Genomic DNA, 20,541 nt, shown 5'->3' with positions numbered 1-20,541 from the left:
TCATCAGGCTTGTAACCCTCTCGTCCATGAAGGGAACTCCCCATGAGTGTAATTCTGGTGTGACTACTTGAACAGGCTGTGGAATGTTTGAAGATGTAATCAATAGTTTTTTATGCCTTTCCTTTTGAGTTTGATCAGTTAAGACTTACCTGACTTCCTTGCCTACAACCTGTCACCGTTGTAGGCATCATCATTCTAAGGACCAGTGGGGTAAGGGCCTGGGCTAAGGAGTGTATGATCCTAATATGCTCTCATTACACAAACCTTCTCCAGACAAAGTTGTACCACATATTTGAGTCAGAGCTGAAGATCTGATGCTGACTAACCATTCACATTATTTCTTCTTGAATTTTGGAGTTGGAATACAAGAGACTATTGGGAACCAAGCTGGAAATGTCTCTATGTGCTGAGATGACAATGCAATGATGAAGAAACATGAACAGGGAGCGGATGTATTTAGAGGGAAGGAGGGAAAACCTTTTTTTAGAGAATTAGTTATAAAGTCAATATAAACTTATAACTACTGCTTTTTCTTTTTAAACAAGACTTTATATATTTTTAGAGCAGATAATAGGATATCCCTTGTACCCCCACCTCCACAACATAGCCTCGTCCATTATCATCTTCTCCCACCTTCCCCGCACCACTAGAGTGGTACATTTGTTATAATGATGAATTTACATTGACACATGTTAATCACTCAAATATATAGTTTAAATTATAATTCGGAGTTCCTGTTGTGGCACAGTGGAAATGAATCTGACTAGTATCCATGAGGATGCACGTTCGATCACTTGCCTTGCTTAGTGGTTTAAGGATCCGGCATTGCCCTGTAGCTGGGATCTGGCGTTGCTGTCACTGTGGCTTAGGCTGGCGGCTAGAGCTCCAGTTTGACCTCTAGCCTGGAAACTTCCATATATCCTAAAAAGATAAAAAAAAAAAATTATAATTCACTCTTGGTGTTGTACATTCTATGGGTTTGGACTTGTATATATTATTATGGTATTATACACAGTATTTTCACTGTACTAAAAGTCCTTTTGTGTTCTACCTATTCATTCCTCTTCTGCTCTTCGTAATCACTGATCTTTTTACTGTCTGTGTAGTTTTGCCTTTTCCAGAATACAATATAATTGGAATTATACAGTGTGTAGCCTTTTCAGATTGGCTTTCAAACAGGTATTCATGTAGGTCTTTTGTAAAAGTGAAGTGGCGTAAACGGAACTTTTGAAAAGCAGGAGATGTCTATTCCTAGTGTGATTGCTGGGTGATATGGTAGTTCTGTGATGTATTAAGCAACTGCCAAACTGTTGGTCCACAGTAGCTGTACCATTTAACAATCCCGTTAGAAATGTAAGAGGGTTCCAGTTTCCCCATATCCTTGCCATTACTTGTTTTCCTTTTTATTTTTTATTTTTTTTATTATGGTCACTTTAGTGGGCATTAAGTGGTATCTATGTAGTTTTCATTTGCTTGTCTCTAATAAGTAATGCTGTTGAGTGTTTTTTTACGTGCTTGTTGATCATTTAAATTTTTCTTTGAGAAATATCTATTCAGATCTTTCCCTGTTTTTAAGTCAGGCTATTTGTCCTTTTGTTAAGTCGTAAGAGTTTCTTATATATTCTGGATGTTAAATCCTTATCAGGTGTATGAATTCCAAATATTTTTTTCCATTTGGGGGATGTGGTTTCACGCTCTAGATTGTAGTCCAATCTATTTTTTTTTTCTTTGTTTCTTTCTCTTTCTTTCTTCCTTTCTCTTCTTCTTCTCCCTTCCCCCCCACCTTCCTTCCTGCCTGCCTTCGACTTTGGTGTCATGTATAAGAAACCATTGCCAAATCCAAGGACATGAATGAAGGTTTACATAATCTTAATTTTTTTCTAAGATTTTATAGTTTTGGTCTTACATACTAAGTCTTGAATCCATTTTGAGCTAATTTTTAAAAATAGTGTAAGGTAGAGATCAACTTCATTCCTTTGTAGTTGGCTACCCGGTTGTCCCAGCACCATTTGTCAAGGAGACTGTTCTTTCACCATTGAACAGTTTTTGATAACCTTGTTTTTTGTTTTGTTTTGTTTTATCCTTTCTAGGGCTTAACCCATGAGATATGGAGGTTCCCAGGCTAGGGGTCTAATTGGAGCTGTAGCGCTGGCCCACGCCACAGCCACAGCAACGTGGGATCCAAGCCGTGGGATTAAGGAGGATGTGGTGTTGCTGTGAGCTGTGGTGTAGGTCACAGACGTGGAAAATCTGATTCTAAAACTCACACAAATTACAAGGGACTTTGAATTGACAAAACAATGTGAAAAAGAAAAAGGTAAGTAATTCTTACTTTCCAACTTGAAAACTTACTACCAAACTAAAGTGATACCGGCATAAGGATAAACATAGAAACAGGAAAGGAGCAGAGTCAAGAAATAAACTCATACATCTATGATTAACTTTCAACAAGGTTATCAAGGAGTTCCTGTTGTGGCTCAGTGGTTAACGTATCCGACTAGGGACCATGAGGTTGCAGGTTCCATCCCTGGCCTTGCTCAGTGGGTTAAGGATCTGGCGTTGCCATGAGCTGTGGTGTAGGTCACAGACGCGGCTCAGATCTGGCATTGCTGTGGCTGTGGCATAGGCCGGCAGCTGTAGCTCCAATTCGACCCCTAGCCTGGGAACTTCCATTTGCTGTGGGTACAGCCCTAAAAGGACAAAAGACAAAAAAAAAAAAGAAACCAAGGTTTCTTCCTTGGTCAAATAAGGCTAGAAGTAAATTTACTGTATGCTCCTCTTGGAGGTTCATAATGCAGTGTAATGTGTTCATTTTAAAAACTTATTTAAATAGTATTTCTCAAACTCTTTGACTTTGGAACACTTTTAGGGATTATTTATTATAACCAATCTGAGAAATAGCATTCTACAGAACATATTTTGTGAAATGTTCTTCAGTTAATCAGTGAAGTTACTAAGATACCTTTCTCTTATCTCCAAAAAATGTTAAAATGCTCCCTAATTAATGTCAGAGTTGAAACTCAGATCTGGAATGTTTTGTATCTTGTCTTGCTACCTTTTTACCATGCCATTTATCATTGTTACTCAGTTTCAGTCCAGTTCATTTTATCAGGTGAAGCAAGAATGTCTCACCTAATGAAATGCCTTAAAGAATTTTGCGTTCTTTCACCTGACTCCTTCTAATAGTGCCATTTTTGCTTTCTTTCCTGTATACATATTGATTACCTGCAATGTACAGTTCCGTAGATGGTTCTTTTTTTTTTTTTTTTTTTTTTTTTTGTCTTTTTGCTATTTCTTGGGCCGCTCCCACGGCATATGGAGGTTCCCAGGCTAGGGGTCGAATTGGAGCTGTAGCCGCCAGCCTTTGCCAGAGCCACAGCAACATGGGATCCGAGCTGCGTCTGCAACCTACACCACAGCTCATGGCAACGCCAGATCCTTAACCCACTGAGCAAGGCCAGGGATGGAACCTGCAACCTCATGGTCCCTAGTCGGATACGTTAACCACTGAGCCACAACAGGAACTCCTTGATAACCTTGTTGAAAGCTAATCATAGATGTATGAGTTTATTTCTTGACTCTGCTCCTTTCCTGTTTCTATGTTTATCCTTATGCCGGTATCACTTTAGTTTGGTAGTAAGTTTTCAAGTTGGAAAGTAAGAATTACTTACCTTTTTCTTTTTCACATTGTTTTGTCAATTCAAAGTCCCTTGTAATTTGTGTGAGTTTTAGAATCAGATTTTCCATGTCTGTAAAAACAACCATTGGATTTTGATAGGGATGGCATGGAATCCGTAAATTGCTTTGGGGAGAATTGCCATCTAAACAATATTAGTATTTCAATCATGAACAGAGTTCTTTCCATTTCTTTGGGTTCTTTATTTTCTTTTTGTTATACCTTGTGGTTTTCAGTGTACAAATCTTGTGCCTCTTTGTTACGTCTATTCCTAAATTCATTCTTTTTGATGGTATTACAAATGTAATAGATTTCTTAATTTCCTTTATAGATTGTTCTTTGCTATTGTATAGAAATTTAGCTGATTTTTTTGTTTGACATGCATCCTGCCACTTTGCTGAATTTATTAGATCCAACAGTGTTTTATGAATTTATTAAGATTTTCTACCTGTAAGATCGTGTCTTCTGCAAATAGAGGTACTTCTTGCTTTCAATTTTGATGGCTTTATTTCTTTTCTTGCCTTACTCTGGCTAGAACTTCTAGTACAATGTTGAATAGATGTGATAAGAGTGGGCATTATTGCTTTGCTCTGAATCTTATGTAGGTAAAGTTTTCAATTTTTTGCCATTGAGTTTGATGCTACCTGTGGAATTTTCCTAGGTGCTCTTTATCATGCTGAGGAAATTTCCTCCTATTTCTAGATCCACGAGTGTTTTTATCATGAAAGAGCATCGGATTTGCTTAGGTGGCTAGTCTAGCTAAAGAATCAACTTTTGATTTTATTCTCTCTTGTTTTCCTGTTCTTTACATTTAACTCCGTTCCAATTTTCTGAATTCCTTTCTTCTACTAGGTTTGGTTTCGCTTTGTGCTTTTCCTAGTTCCTTCAATTACAAAGTTAAATTATTGTTTTGTGGTCATTTTTTTTTTTTAATGGCCACACCCTTGGCATATGAAAATTCCCAGGACAGGGATTGAATCTGAACTGCAGCTGTGACCTGTACCACAGCTGCAACAATGCCAGATCATTTAACCCAGTGTGCTGGGCCAGGGATTGACCCCACACCTCCACAGTGACTCAAGCCATAGCAGTTGGATTCTTAGTCTACTTACACCATAGCAGGAATTCCTGGAATCTTTTTTATTTTATTTTTTTTAATTTTTTTGTCTTTTTGCCATTTCTTGGGCTGCTCTCGTGGCATATGGAGGTTCCCAGGCTAGTGGTCTAATCGGAGCTGTAGCCGCTGGCCTACACCAGAGCCACAGCAACGTGGGATCTGAGCCGTGTCTGTGACCTATACCACAGCTCACAGCAACGCTGGATCCTTAACCCACTGAGCAAGGCCAGGGATCAAACCGGCAACCTCATGGTTCCTAGTCGTATTCGTTAACCACTGTGCCACGATGGAAACTCCCCTGGAATCTTTTTTAATGTCTGCATGTTATAGCTATAAATTTGCCTCTGATCACTTGCTGTCTACCACAGGTGTTAGTATGTTATGTTTTCATTTTTTTTCATCTCTAAGTATTTTCTAATTTCCCTTGTGGTTTCTTCTTCACTCTTTGCTTGCTTCAAATTGTTTTGTTTAATATCTACATTTTTGGTGAACTTTTCAGTATTCTTTCCTTCATTTGCTTGTTGGCCATGTTGTACTTCTTTTCTAAAGTCTGTGTTTAACTCCCAAGCTTGTGTTTTTGAGGCCAGTTTTACCCTAATACCAAAGCTAGATAAGAACATTATAAGAAACGAGAACTATAGACCAATATCCCTGATGAGTATAGATACGCAAATTCTCAGGAGTTCCCATTGTGGCTGAAAATCCAACATAGTGTCCATGAGGATGTAGGTTTGATCACTGCCATCACTCAGTGGGTTAAGGATCCATCCTTGTGGTGTCGGTCACAGATGCAATCTGGATCCCACTTTGCTGTGGCTGTAGCATATAGGCTAGCAGCTGCAGTTCCAGTTTGACCTTTAGCCCAGGAACTTCCATATGCCACAGGTGCAGCTTTAAAAAGAAAAAAGAAAAAAAAAATTCTCACAAAATATTAGCAAACTAAATTCAATAGCACATAAAAAGGATCACCACGATCAAGTAGGATTCTTTCCTGCATGCAAGAATGGATCAATATATGCAAATCAATAAATATAACACATTGCCCTAATAGAAATAAAAATTAGTTATCTTAAAAGGTACAGGAAAAGCATGTAAGAAGATTCAACATCCTTTCATGATAAAAATTCTCAACACATTGGGCATAGAGGCAATGTATCTCAGCATTATAAAGGCCATGCACGACAAAGCCCATAGCTAGCATCATATTCAGTGGTGAAAGGTTGAAGACTTCAGATCAGGAACAAGACAAGGGTACTCTCTCTCAACACTCCGATTCAGTGTAGTCCTAGCCAGAATAGTCAAGCAAGAAAAAGAAGTAAAAGGCACCCATATTAGAAAGGAGGAAGTGAAACTGCAGAAGACTTGATGTTATATATGGGAACATTCCTAAGGATCCCTTCAAAAAACTATTAGAACAGCCACCCAAGTAGAACGAGTGGGGAATTTGGCTTACTTTATTGTATTAGTTGTCTATTTCTGTGTAATTAATCACCCCCAAACTTGTGCCCTAAAACAACAAATATTTATTATCTGACAGTATTTGTAGTTGAGAAATTCAGAAACACCTAAGCTGGGTGGTTCTGGCTTAGGGTCTCCCTTAAAGTTGCTCTCAGCCAGGCTGCAGTCATTTGATGGCCTGACTGGGGTCAGATGATTTATTTCTAAAATGGCTCACTGTGGGTAAATGCCTCAGTTCTTTGCCAAGTGGATCTCTCCAAGGAGCATCTTGAAAGTCCTTATGACAACCAGCTTCCTCCAGTGCAGATGATCCGTGACAGAGAGCAAGGAGAAAGTCATAATGCATTTTATGACCTAGTTAACACATGTCATTTCTGCCAGGCTTTTTGGTGGAAGTTACTAAGCACAACTACAATAGAAGGAAATCAGACTCCATCTTTTGAAGGGAGGAGTGTCAACTGTGGGTACCACTGACTGAGCCAGCTGAGGTAAGCAGTGCTGGAGACTCAGAATACCTCTTGACATTGGCTTCCTGGAGCTCTTCATTAAATTGTTAATGATTTCTCAAGAAAAGGGAGAATGCTCTTAGTATTATTTCTAAGACCAAGATTGTTGTTAAGACTTAGGCTGTTGTTGAGATTTAGACTTGTTTTCCTTTTTCTACTTAGGAAGTCTTAAAATTCATTTACTAGGAAAAAAAATGATAAAATCCAACTAAAAATATATCAGTTTTTGTTTTCTGAAGAAACAAGATGGTTGTTTGAAATCAAACACCAGTCAAGATTTAGAAACAAAAGTTCTCTTTCAAATGCTGTGGGTTAGGAAGAAAGTTTATGTAAACTGGTGTAAAGTATGAGTTTTGTAATATCTTTAGAACATTATTCCATTTGGGAGCAATTTTAATTTTAATACAGTTTTTTTCTGGCCTCACCTGTAGCATATAGAAGTTCCCAGGCCAGGGATCAAATCTGAGCCACAGCCATGGCCTCACAACTGTGGCAATGCCAGGTCCTTAACCCATTGCACTGGGTTGGGATTGAACCTGCACCACCTCAGAGACAATGCTGATTTTTAACCCACTGTGCCACAGCAGGAATTTTAAGCTTAGAGAAGAGTTATAAGAATAAAAAAGGAACTCACATACCCTTTCTTTAGATTCACCAATTATGTTCATGACATTTGGCTCATCATTTTTTCACCTGTTTTAGCTCAGTCACCCTAAAACCACCAGGGATAAACCTTAGTGTGATAAAGTTAGGTCATTGCAATGAGAAAGATTGCTTACCAGGAAAACCACAGGGCGTCTCACAGGTAAAGCGTAAAATAGAGTTCTTATAACATTTCTGAAAAAATGGCATTGAGGTGAAATTTAAATGAACTAGTATTTTGATAGTGTCAAAACAAAGCCAAGACTGTGTGTAAATGATTCGACATCAGGTCTGAACTATGAAGTGGGCCTAGGGTGGTGTTTCCTTGCAAACTACAAAATTAAGAGGAGGAATATTATATTCAGAAAGCTCTGATCTGTAGCTCTGTACCTCTTTTGGAAACTTTGATTTCTTCTTTGGTTGTTCTTTGGTTTTTGTTTTTAAAGACTTCTTTTTCTAATTGAATTGCTTTGGTACCTTCATTGAAAATCAAATGACTAGAAAAGTGTGGATCTCTTTCTGGGATCTTTATTTTTGTTCCGTTAGTCTCTGGAGTACTGTATATTAGTACAATTTGAAATATAAAGTATGTCAGATTGGTACAAATAGGAAAAATCTTTCCTGTGTATGTTTTGATAGCAATAGAGAGTTCTCCTATGGTCATCTGGTAGCCAGTGATATTTGGAGGCTTTTCAGCATGGTCCTCTGCATATTCCTCCGCTCCTTTTTTTGTGACATGGAGATTGATGTTCACTTTTATTCTTTTCTGTTTATTTCTAAAGATGAGGAAGCACTTGTTTAGTACAGAGTTCTAAGGCTGGTAGTTAAGAAACCTCAGGTACCTTTCTTGATGTAGCATAGTTGTCTGTACATATATTATAAAGATCTAGACAGAAGTTCCCTGGTGGCCTAATGGTTGAGGATCTGGCTTGATCACTGCTGTGGTGTAGGTTTGATCCCTGGCCCCAGGAACTTCCACATGTCCTAGGTGCAGAAAAAAAAAAAAAAAAAAAAAAGGCAAAATAAAACATATTAAGTACAGTATTTATTAAAAATAAAATAAAGATTTAGACTGAACTTAATTGTACTGTCCAACTAAGAAATGCCTTGGGTCCTTGTAGTGGGAAGGAAAAGCAGAAGACAAGAAGTAGCCATATATAAATTGCGATTTCTGGAATTCCCATAGTGGCTTAGCAGAAGCAAATCTGACTAGCATCAGTGAGGACACAGGTTCAATCCCTGGCCTCAATCATTGGGTTAAGGGGTCTGGCGTTGTTGTGAGCTGTAGTGTAAGTCGCAGATGTGGCTTGGATGTGGTGGTGTTGTGGCTGTGGTGTGGGCCAGCGGCTACAGCTCTGATTCAGCCCCTAGCCTGGGAACCTCCGTATGACCCTAAAAAGACAAAAGACAAAATAAAATTGTGATTTCTTTATAAATTAGTCTAGAACCTTGCAAGTTACCTATACTGTGGACCTCAGTCATTATTCTGAATTACAATAAATCAAATACTTATCAAAAAAGTAAGCAATAGCTGTAGCTCACCTACAGAGGAGAGAGGGTAAGGAATTATAAGTTGGAGAGATTAGAAATCAAATATAAATCTGTGTTGGGATACTGCTAAACATCGTTCGCAAATTAAAATATTTGTTTAGGTAAGGTGCTGTTATGTGCTAATGGGATTTTCTGCAATAGATTTGTGAAACTGCTAGAAATTTGAAAGTCTAGGTCTGTTCCTAATATGTCTTGAAGGTCCTGGCTCCTTTCCTACTTTCCGCTAAATGCCAGTAGTCACCTTAGTCTCACCAGGTTCTCCCACACTTGTTGAAAACTACTGGTCTTAGAAGTGGAAAGGCGAGGAAATTAAGTACTAGAGTAAAAAATGATTATACAACTTGTTTTTAATCATGTGTTGACTAAATTTAATTAAAATGGATAATTTGAGAATTTTAAAATTAAGATGGCTATATTCTTATTTTTCCTAGTAAAATGAATGAAAATAAACCTGGGGGCTCACAGAACCTCGGTAAGTAATCATATTTAAAATATTTTCAAATATAATTAAAAACATTAAGATATTTTATTCTTGCTTTTTTATTACAATAAATCATTTTAGACTGCTTCTCAAACAATAGGAGTTTCCTGATCCATGCTTAGTTCATGTTTCCATGTACTAAAGTATAATGTTGGGTGTATACATTTCAACAAAAATCAGCTAGAAGAGGATAATTTGCCAGATTGTATTTGTATTCTATGTGTATTTATCAGGAATAGTTTGTATCTGAATAAAACAGTATTATTTATTTTAGTAAATACATTTTTTCACCTTTTTGAGTACTGATTCAACCCCTAGCATGGGAACCTCCATGTGCTGTAGGTGTGGCCCTAAAAAGACAAAAAAATAAAATAAATAAATCAATATAAAGAAATCAGAACAATTTTACTGAATTTTAAACAGTACAATTTTAAAAACAAGTACAAATAAGAAGTACAAAAGTAACCTACTTAGAAAAATGCATGCATGCTGAAACCTAGTCCTTTCTGTGTCCAGGGTCTCTATACTGGGCAAAGGGAGGAGGGAATCAGATGGAAAGCACAGGTCCACAACACATAGTAGATGCAGCTCCATACAGCATTCATGCTAAGGACTCCTCTTTTGTGGTCTCAGCTAATTCCTTGTATTCCTCTTCTTATTGATAGCTACATTCACATTTACAGCTGAAGGTGTAGTCATTGGGGATGAAGAAGTTATGGTGGGAGCTGCTAATGTGAGATGTCCAGCAAACAAATGTGAATTTGCTAAAATTAATGTGGTCATTTACTTTGGGGAAGGGAGGGAAACTGAAACCTTTTAAAAGATTGGGGAAAGGGGTTTTCAGTTACTGCTTATTAAACTGGAGTGAGGGAGGGCAAATGTAGGGGTATATTTCACAATACTAAGTATTGTATTAGCTCATGCTGTTTCTTTCCAGTCCTGAAATCTGTTCTGTGAGTTGCCTCTTAACAAAGTAAGCCTTCAGCACATAATGTCCTTTGTTCGTTTGTTTGTCTTTTTAGAGCTGCACCCACAGCATATGGAGGTTCCCAGGCTAGGTAGGGGTCAAACTGGAGCTGCAGCTGCTGACCCACACCACAGCCACAGCAGTGCAGGACCCGAGCCATGTCTGGGACCTACAGCATAGCTCGTGGCAATGCCAGATCCTTGATCCACTGAGTGAGGCCAGGGGTTGAACCCATATCCCTATGGATATTAGTTGAGTTTGTTAACCACTGAGCCACTATAGGAACTCCATAATGTCCAGTGTTTATTACATGTATTAGTTAAGGTAAATAAGACTAGCTACTGTAATAGGTAAACTCTGAACTCTTAACGGTTTAACACAATAAGAGTTTATCACTTGCTCATGTTACAGTCCAGTGTGGATTGGTTAGAGGAGATTGAACAGAGAGTTTCTGCTCCATGCAGTCATTTAGAGATTCAAGTTCATTCCATCTTGTATTGATCTGCCCTCTTAAGATGCCCAGGGTCTTTTTAGCTAGTGATTTTCTGTTTTTATTAGTATGTTATTAGAGATTTGCTATACAAGTAAAAGATTTGCATTATAATATTTGCTATAACAAGTAAAGATTTGCTGTATAAATAAAGGATTTGCTGTAGAAGTAAAGGATTTGCTATATAAGTAAAGATTTGCCAGACAGGGTAATTATAGAACTAACATTCAGTTCTAAGTGTCATACCATTTAATATATTGCTATATGCTATCCCACTGAATCCTTATTAAGGCAGAGTTTGAGGTAGGTACTGTTGTTACTGTTATAAATAAGTTTTTAAGATGAGGAACCAGATCCATAAAATGTTTATGTGACCTGTCCAAGGTTACACAGCAAGAGTGTGGAACTGAGTCTTAACTCTGATCTCTCTGACTCTACAGTTCACCTTTTTAAAATTTTATTATTATTGTGGTAAAATACATATAACATAAAATTCATCATTTTAACAGTTTTGAAGTTTACAATTTGGTGGCAGTACATTCACAGTGTTGTGCAGCCATTACCACTATCAGGTTTCAAAACATTTTCATTATCCCCGAAAGAAACTCTGTATCCATTACATAGTCATTTCTCATTTCCCCTGTCCTCAGCCTCTGGAAATCACCAGTGTGCTTTTTGTCTATCTCTGGATTACTTCAGATAATATAATCTCTTATATAAATGGAATCATATAATATGTGACCTTTTGTAATTGGACTCTTTGATTAGCATAAAGTTTCTCGGCTCATCTGTGTTTGTAGCATGTTGGACCTTAATATTTCATTCCTTTTTGTAGCCGAATGATATTCCATTGTAAGGATATACATTTTATTTATCCAATCATCCATCAAATGTTGGACATTTGTTTTCTCTTTTTGGATATTATGAACAGTGCTGCTTTGAGCATTAGTGTATAAGTATTTGTTTGAACATCTGTTTCTGTTTCTTTGGTATATATACCAGGAGTGAAAAGTGTTGTATCATATGGTAACTGTGTTTAACTTTTTGAGGAACTGCTGACTGTTTTCCAGAATGGCTGTACTATTTTACATTTCAACCAGCAGTGTGTGAGGGTTTTAATTTCACCAGATCCTTGCCCACATTTGTTATTATCTGACATTTTGATGATAGTCATCTTAGTGGGTATGAAGTAGTATCTTCACCATGGGATTTGTATTTCCCTAATGACTAATAATACTACACATTTTTAGCATGCTTATCAGCTATTCATATATCTTTGCAGAAATGTCTGTTCAGGTCCTTTGTCCCTTTTTAAAATTGAGTTGTTTTATTGTTGAGTTTTAAGACTTAATACATTCTGGACATTTAGATCCTTAAAAGGTATATGATTTCTAAATATATTTGCTCATTTTGTAGATTATCTTTTCACTTTGATAGTGTCCTTTAGTGCACAACAATTTTAAACTTTAATGAAGTTCAGTTTATTTTTTTCTTTTATTAATTTTGCTTTAAGTGTCATGTGATATCTAAAAAACCATAGCCAAACCAAGGTTATGAAGATTTACCCCATGTGTTCTTCTAAGAGTTGTATATAGACTTCTGTTAAGTCTTTGATCTGTTTTGAGCTAATTTTTGTGTAGGGTATAAGATAGGGATTTGGTTCTATTATCTTACATGTGGCTACCCACTTGTCTCAGCCCCATTTGTTAGAGATTATTCTTTCCTCATTGAATGATCTTAGCATCCTTGTTCAGAATTAACTGACCAGGACTATATGAGTTTTATTTTTGGATTCTTTCCACTGATTTATTTGTCTATCCTTATGCCAGTACCACACTGTTTTGATCTCTGTAACTTTGTTGTAAGTTTTGAGTCTTCTCTGGCTAATGGTTTGTCAGTTTTGTTTACCTTTTCAAAGAAGAAATTTTGCTTTTATCTATTCTGTATTGTTTTCCTATTCTCTATGCATATCTCTGCTTTAATCTTCTTGCTTTTTAGGGCTGCATTGATGGCGCATGGAAGTTCCCAGGCTAGAAGTTGAATCAGAGCTACATCTGCCAGCCTACACTATAGCCACAGCAGTGCAGGATCCAAGCCACATCTGTTACCTCCATCATAGCTCATGGCAATGCCGGATCCTTAGCCCACTGAGCAAGGCCAGGGATCGAACCCTTGTCTTCCTGGATACTAGTCAGATTCACTAACCACTGAGCCACGACAGGAACTCCTGTCGGGCTTTTTAAAACTCTTATTTTTCCCATCTGTTCCCCTTTCCCAGCCTCTTCTTTCCTAACCTTTTTGTTCTGTCACCTGCTTACTATGTCTGTTATCCTTTGCTCCAAGCTGCTGCCTCTAATATATTTGTCTTAAGTGCTTTTAACAATCAGACTCCAGCCCAGAGAAAGTTCTGAGGCAGGTGAAACAAGGGCAGGTGTCTAATCCCATCCCTCAGGGAGCCACCACACAGGTAAAAATACACAATCATATTTCTTTGGCAACAAGGTGCATATTATCTACTCCTAGACAAGCTGCACTAGGAACACGGGACTAAGAAAGCAACACACATTGAATGTGGGCCAAAGGCCATTGCCTAGCTAGAGGGTGGGGAGTGGTAGGCAGGTAAGTTAAAATGCCACATCAAAATTTGGCAGCTTGTTTCTTTATTAAGCATTCTTCTGATTGTTTTAAGTTTTTAAATAAGATTTAAGAGTTTCTGAAAAGTTGGTTCTGATGGTTTTGGTGGCTTAATAATTTGCTTTAGTGGAGAAATGGAGTTTTAGTTTCCAAATTTATTATTTTCAATTATGTCACCCTACAAGTTGCCATTTTAACTATACACTGGGATGAATCATGAAAGATCAGTAAAAAGGGATTTCCTATTGTGGCTCAGCAGGTTAAGGACCAGACATTGTCTCTTTGATGATTCAGGTTTGATCCCTGTCCTCACTGGGTTAAAGAACCAGGAGTTCCCGTCGTGGCTTAGTGGAGACGAATCTGACTGGTAACGATGAGATTGTGGGTTTGATCCCTGGCCTTGCTCAGTGGGTTAAGGATCTGGCGTTAGCGTGAGCTGTGGTGTAGGTCACAGATGGCGGCTCGGATCTGATATTGCTGTGGCTGTGGTGAAGGGCAGAAGTTACAGCTGCGTTTTGACCCTGTAGCCTGGGAATCTCCATATGCCGTGGGTGTGGCCCTAAAAAGCAAAAAAAAAAAAAAAAAAAGATCCAGTGTTGCTGTGAGCTGTGGTGGTGTAGGTGCAGATACAGCTCTGATCTGGTGTTGCTGTGATTGTGGCATAGGCCTCCAGCTGCAGCTCTGATTCACCTCCTCGCCTGGGAACTTCCATATGCCACAGGTGTGCCACAGAAAGGAAGGAAGGAAGAGATTGATGAAAAGGAGTTCTCTTGTGTTGCAGCGGATTAAGGATCCGACATTGTCACTGCAGTGGCTTGGTTCACTGCTGTGGCATGGGTTTGATCCTTGGCCTGGGAACTTCCACATGCTGCACAGGCAGTCCAAAAAAAAAAGATGAATTAAAAGATGTAAAGTCACAATTTTGTTTTAGAAGTATTAGAAATTTTAATTTACTGATAGTAATATAATGTGATTTACTTTCCTAGAAAGAATTGAACACATTCCTCCAATTCCATGGGTTTTTTTTTTAAAATATTTTTCATACCTTTACTTTTTTCACTGTTAGCTTGTGTTTTCTGTCGAAAAAATGATGACTGTCCTGTTAAATATGGAGAAAAGAAAACTAATGAGAAATGGAATCTCACCGTGCATTACTATTGTTTGGTGAGTACAGTTTTTAATTAAATCCTAGAAATGTGATATTTTTCTAAAGAAATGAATTCAATACTGATGGCTAGTTTCTGAGAAATGGTATAGTCATTTAACTTTTCTGGGTCTCATTTTGCTTGTATGTACAAATAAGGTTTTTCACTTATCCAATTCTGAGATTCTAAAATTATTTGATATGTAGAAATACCTGTCATCATTATCTGCTTGTTTTTATCTAACTCTTTAGGGCCTAAGTAGGAAAAGGAGAAAATGGTTAGGTTTCTCAGGGAGTTGTTCATTTTACCACTTTGTTGTTTACATGGTTGCTAGTGATAACTCAGAAAAGATTCATTTGACAGTTCAGGAAGTAAAAGAAAAATGTTTTATTTCACAGAGAACCTGGAAAGAAAAGTTCTGACTAAAGATAATAAATATTTATGGAAAAGGAAATAGATTAATGTATAGGTCACTCAGAAGAAAGAAAAAAATATCATATTGAGAATTAGTCTCATTTATTCCTCATTCCTTCCACCAACTTCTCACCTTACTGAATCTGCCTTAAGCTATTAGTGGTATCACCACTGCCTTAGCATGCCAAGGTTGCGTGAGTACATGTGATATTTTTTGGCACTTGTATTAGTTATATATTGCTGCTTAATTAATTATCCTGAAATTTAGCAGCTTAAACCACGTTCATTATCTCATATGGTTTCAGAGGGACAGGGATCTGGTATTGGCTGAGCTGGGTGATTCTAGCTCGGGGTCTTTCATGAGGATGAAATCAATGTGTCACCCATGGTTAGGTCATCTAAAGGCATGTTGGGCTGGAATATCCACCTCCATTGGTTCACTCACATGGCTTTTGGCCTCAGTTTCTCCTTGTTGGCAGGACGCCTCAGTTCCTTACTTCCTGAGTGTCTCTGTAGGGCTGCTCATTGCGTAACAACTAGCTGCTTCTGAAGCAAGTGCTAAAAGAGAAAGAGGCAGATAGATGTATACTGAGTTGGAACCGTCGTTTTCACAGTCACATAACTACTGTCACTTCTACTTTATTCTGTTTGTTCAAAGTGAGTCATTAAATCTAGTCTACACTTAAGGGGAAGGGAATTATGTTCTACCTCTTTAAGGAATGAGTATCAACAAATATGTGGATATATTTTTATACCCTCTACAGCATCCATGTTAAAACTCTTTTAGATGCTTTCTTGAGAAATCATCTAATGTAAATTCTTGGTGGACCTTTAAGATTTGTAGACTGGTCTAGGACCAGGACTTAAGGGAACATGAAGTTGCATTCCAAATTTATTTGTAAGTTGGAATCTTATAGTTTGCATCACAAAAGAAAGCCTTTTCATTTTTCTTAGGAGTTTACTTTCTCTGCAGTAGAGTTAGGAGAGCTATTAATCAGTGAGTTATTTTTCCATAATTCTTAGTTAATATATATCATTTTTTATTTTTTTATAGACTATATTATACTGATTAAAATAAATCTCTAGGAGTTCCCATTGTGGCTCAGTGGAAACAAACCCAACTAGTATCTGTGAGGATTTGGGTTCGATCCCTGGCCATGCTCATTGGGTTAAGTAAGGATCCAATGTTGCCGTGAACTGCAGTGTAGGTTGCAGACACTCAGATCTGGTGTTGCTATGGCTCTGGTGTAAGCTGGCAGCTCCAGCTCTGATTCGACCCCTCGCCTGGGAACTTTCATATTCCATGGATCGGCCCTAAAAAAAATTTTTTTTAAATAAGATAAATCTCTAATAACAATCTTGAAGTATTTTAAATTATTTAATATATTTAAGATGGATATATCAAAATCTTCCTTATAATCTGCCTTATTTTATTAGTGAGTATAATAATCTCAAAACATATTGTTCCTAGGCTCAACACTTAAAAGATTCTATTTCATTGTGACGAGTATAGTGATGTTATAAATGGTAATGGAATATTAGAGCTGAAAGAGACTTGGAGACAATCTAGTAGTGTTTTATTTTTGTGTTTAATGTTAGAAACATTAAATTACTTGCTTAGGGTTCCAGAAAGTTGGACATGTAGAACCTGAATTTGTTTTTCTTTTTGTGCTGCTCAATGGCTTAGAGAGTTCCTGGGCCAAGGATCAGATCCGAGCCACAGTCATGACCTAAGCCCCAGCTGCACAGCTGCAGCAACATAGGATCCTTAACCCACTGTGCCAGGCTGGGGATCGAACCTGTGTCCCAGTGCTCCGAAGCGGCTGCTCATCTTGTTGCCCCACAGTGGGGACTCCAGAGGCTAGGTTTTTTATTTAGTTTCATGCTTTTGCTTTATTCGTGTTCCTATAAATCAGTAGATTTCCCTATAAATATACCTTTTATGATTCAGAATCTAGGTAGGTTTTTTTTGTTTTGTTTTTTGCTTTTTAGGGCCACCCCTGCAGCATATGGAGTTTCCCAGGCTAGGGGCTGCATCGGAGGTGTAGCTGCTGACCTATACCACAACAACTTCAGATCCGAGCCGCATCTATGACCTACACCACAGCTCATGGCAATTTGCCAGATCCTTAACCCACTGAGCAAGGCCACGGATCGAACCTGCATCTTCATGGATATCAGTCAGATTCATTTCTGCTGAACCATGATGGGAACTCCAGATTTAAAGTCTGCCTGTAATATCACTGATAATCTAAATTATCTCCATATTATTTATTTACATCTTTCAGTATTTACTGTTTTTTTCTTCCTATTAAAAACTTTTCCTCCTAAAGTTTGATTATAAGTGTTTTTATTCTTCCTTTTTCTGTTATTTTCTGGAATACTCATAGAAACCAGTTTGGTTTTATGAACTGTTAATACACATTGTCTTCCAAATCGAAGAATATGAGTAGCCTCTTACTTTGACCATGAAAAAATAAGCTATTATAGGTAAGAGATACTTGAAATTTGAGTTGTTTTATGTCCACTTTTTAATTGGAATATTGTGTGTGTGGGTTTGTGTGAGTGTGTGCGTGTGTGTATATTTATTCCAATCTAGTTTCTTAGAGTTTATTTTCTAATTGATAATATGTTCATAGTTAATGTCAAGTGGAATTTGGCAGAGAGGTAAAGAAGAGGAAGGAGTTTATGGTTTTCTAATAGAAGACATCAAGAAAGAAGTAACTAGAGCTTCTAAATTGGTAAGTAAATTATTTTATGTATTACACTATATTCCATAAATATTGTAAAATACTAAGAAAGTCTTTTCCATCAATTTCTCTGCTTGAATTTATGACATTGATTTTATGTTTCATTGCTTGTTTTTGTCACATACAGTAACTTTTAGAAGAACGTTTTACATATTTGCAAATCAAAGAGTTAAACTGACCTTGGGTGAGATATGTGACAGTACTGATTTCCTTATCTTCCAACCTAATCATCATTTCACCCACTCTTACCATCAGAATTATGACCATATTTCCACTTTGCTATTCTTCAAACCTTTAGTTCCAGGTCAACCCAACTATTCACTTTTCATTCTTACACCTCAGTTGTTGGGTTGAAATGGTAGATTGAAATGGAAATTACGCAGTTGTACAGACCAGTAATTTATGATCTCTGCATCTCTTGTGGCTCTTCTGTGACATAGTATGTTTATGTTCAGTGTTTCTTCCTGTTCTCCAAGATTAGTGTTCTAAACTTAACTTGTTATTCATCCAGTTATAATTAATGGATCTTCTGTATGGTAGCTGTTATATTACATACAGGGAACAGACTGTGGGTCTCCATGCAGTCTGAGTAGAAATGAGAGTAAATTGCACTCCCCCAAAAATTAAATACCTAAGAATAAACCTGACCAAGGAAATGAAAGATATGTGCTGAGAACTATAAAACATTAATCAAGGAAATTAAAGAGGATTCAAAAAAAAATGGAAGATATCCCATGCTCCTGGATTGGAAGAATTAATATTGTTAAAATGGCCATACTACCCAAAGAAATCTACAGATTTAATGAGATCCCTATCAAATTACCTATGATATTTTTCACAGTATTAGAACAAACAATCCAAAAATTTGTATGGAACCATAAAAGACCCAGAATTGCCAAAGCAATCCTGAGGAATAAAAACAAAGCACAAATCATAACCCTCCCATACTTCAGACAATATTACAGATCTGCAGTAATCAAGGCATTGAGGTGGTACTGGTACAAAAACAGACATACAGATCAATGGAACACCTTCGATAGAAAGTCTTCAATTTCTGAACACCCACATCTAGAGAGTCAACACTCAGTTTAACAACAAAAAATAATAAAAATGCAGCTTAAGACACCCCAAAGAATTCAAAGTTTGGGCTGCAGAAATAAATGTCTGCTCTGTAAAGGACAGATTTCAAGAAATATCTGCTGTGTAAACACTAACGCTATTTCTAAAAAACTGCAAATAGTTCAAACAGAACAGAATAGGGCACCCAGAAATAAACCGAGACACGGTCAATTAATCTTCAACATAAGAAGCAAGAATATAAAATGGGAAAAAGACAGTCTCTTCAGCAAGTATGCTGGCAAAACTGGATAGCTGCATGTAAATCAATGAAACTTGAACACATTTCTCACACCATGCTCAAAAATAAACTTAAAATGGCTTAAAGACTTCACCATGAGACAAGACACCATAAAACTCCTAGAAGAGAACATAGGTAAAACATTCTCTAACATAAACTGTACAAATGTTTTCTTAGGTCAGTTTCCCAAGGCAATAGAAATAAAAACAAAAATTGAAAAATAAAAGCTTGTAATCAAACTTCTAAGCTTTTGTACCTTAAGGGAAACCATAAAAAAAAAACAAAAAAAAACAGTCTATGGAATGGGAGAAAATAGTTGTAAATGATGTAGCCAACAAGGGCTTAAATCTTCAAACTATACAAACTACTCATACGATTCCAAAAAAAACGAAAAAAACACCAAACAATTGAAAAATAGGAAGACGACCTAAATAGACATTTCTCCAAAGAAGACACATAAATGGCCAGTAGGCACATGAAAAGATACTCAGCATTACTAATTATTAGAGAAATGCAAATCAAAACTACAGTTAGGTTTCATCTCATACTGGTTAGAATGGCCAGCATTAAATAAGTCTACAAATAATAAATGCTGAAGAGGGTGTGGAGAAAAGGGAACTCTCCTACACTGTTGGTGGGAATATAAATTGGTACAACTGCTTTAGAAACCAGTATGGAGTTTCCTCAACAAACTAAGTATAGAAACTACCACATGATCCAGCAATCCCATTCCCGGACATATATCTGGACAAAACTATAATTCAAAAAGATACATGCACCCCTATGATCATTGCAGCACTATTCACAATGGCCAAGACATGGAAACAACCTAAATGTCCAACAACAGATAAATGGATTAAGAAGATGTGGTACATATACACAGTGGAATACTACCTAGCCATAAAAAAGAACGAAATATGCCATTTGCAGCAACATGGATAGAACTAGAGATTTTCATACTAAGTGAGGTAGAAAGACAAGTAGTATATGATAGCACTTATATGTGAATCTAAAACATGGCACAATGAACTTATCTACAAAACAGAAACAGACTCACAGACATAGAGAACAGACTTGTGGTTCCCAAGGGAAGTGCAGAGGGATTGAGATGGATTGGGAGTTTAGGGTTGATAGATGTGCAAACTATTACATTTAGAAAGGATAAGCAGTGAGATCCTATTGTATAGCACAGGGAACTATATCCAGTCTCTTGGAGGATAGACCATGATGAAAGATAAGAAAGGGAATGTATATGTATGTATGACTGGGTCACTTTGCTGTACAGCAGAAATTGGCACAACATTGTAAATCAACTATAATTTAAAAAAATGAAAATAAAAGGAAATAAATGAG

General features: G+C 37.2%; 1 protein-coding gene across 4 annotated transcripts in view; it reads left to right on the top strand.

Moving 5' to 3' along the window:
• The window catches only part of G2E3 (G2/M-phase specific E3 ubiquitin protein ligase), a 63,992-nt gene that overhangs the window by 3,897 nt on the left and 39,554 nt on the right, over positions 1–20,541 (top strand). For 2 of the 4 annotated variants that reach the window (XR_014810665.1, XM_013989056.3), the window contains exons 2-5: positions 6,633–6,739; positions 9,382–9,422; positions 14,589–14,686; positions 17,721–17,822. Coding sequence is in view for 2 of the 4 variants with exons in the window: in XM_013989056.3 (XP_013844510.1) it covers positions 9,386–9,422; positions 14,589–14,686; positions 17,721–17,822 (237 nt within the window). In the remaining 2 variants the exon portion in view is untranslated. The remainder of the gene's footprint in view (positions 1–6,632; positions 6,740–9,381; positions 9,423–14,588; positions 14,687–17,720; positions 17,823–20,541) is intronic. The other 2 variants (XR_014810664.1, XM_001927793.7) reach the window with 1 other exon arrangement.

The sequence above is a fragment of the Sus scrofa genome, chromosome 7, assembly GCF_054392235.1.
Source record: "Sus scrofa isolate SSC_HxYL_T2T_F1_AM1 chromosome 7, Sscrofa_HxYL_maternal_Yorkshire_Landrace_v2.0, whole genome shotgun sequence".
In the NCBI taxonomy this organism is placed as follows: domain Eukaryota; kingdom Metazoa; phylum Chordata; class Mammalia; order Artiodactyla; family Suidae; genus Sus; species Sus scrofa.
The sequence above is the reverse complement of the archived record's forward strand: the minus strand, read 5'-3'. Positions and strand labels throughout refer to the sequence as shown.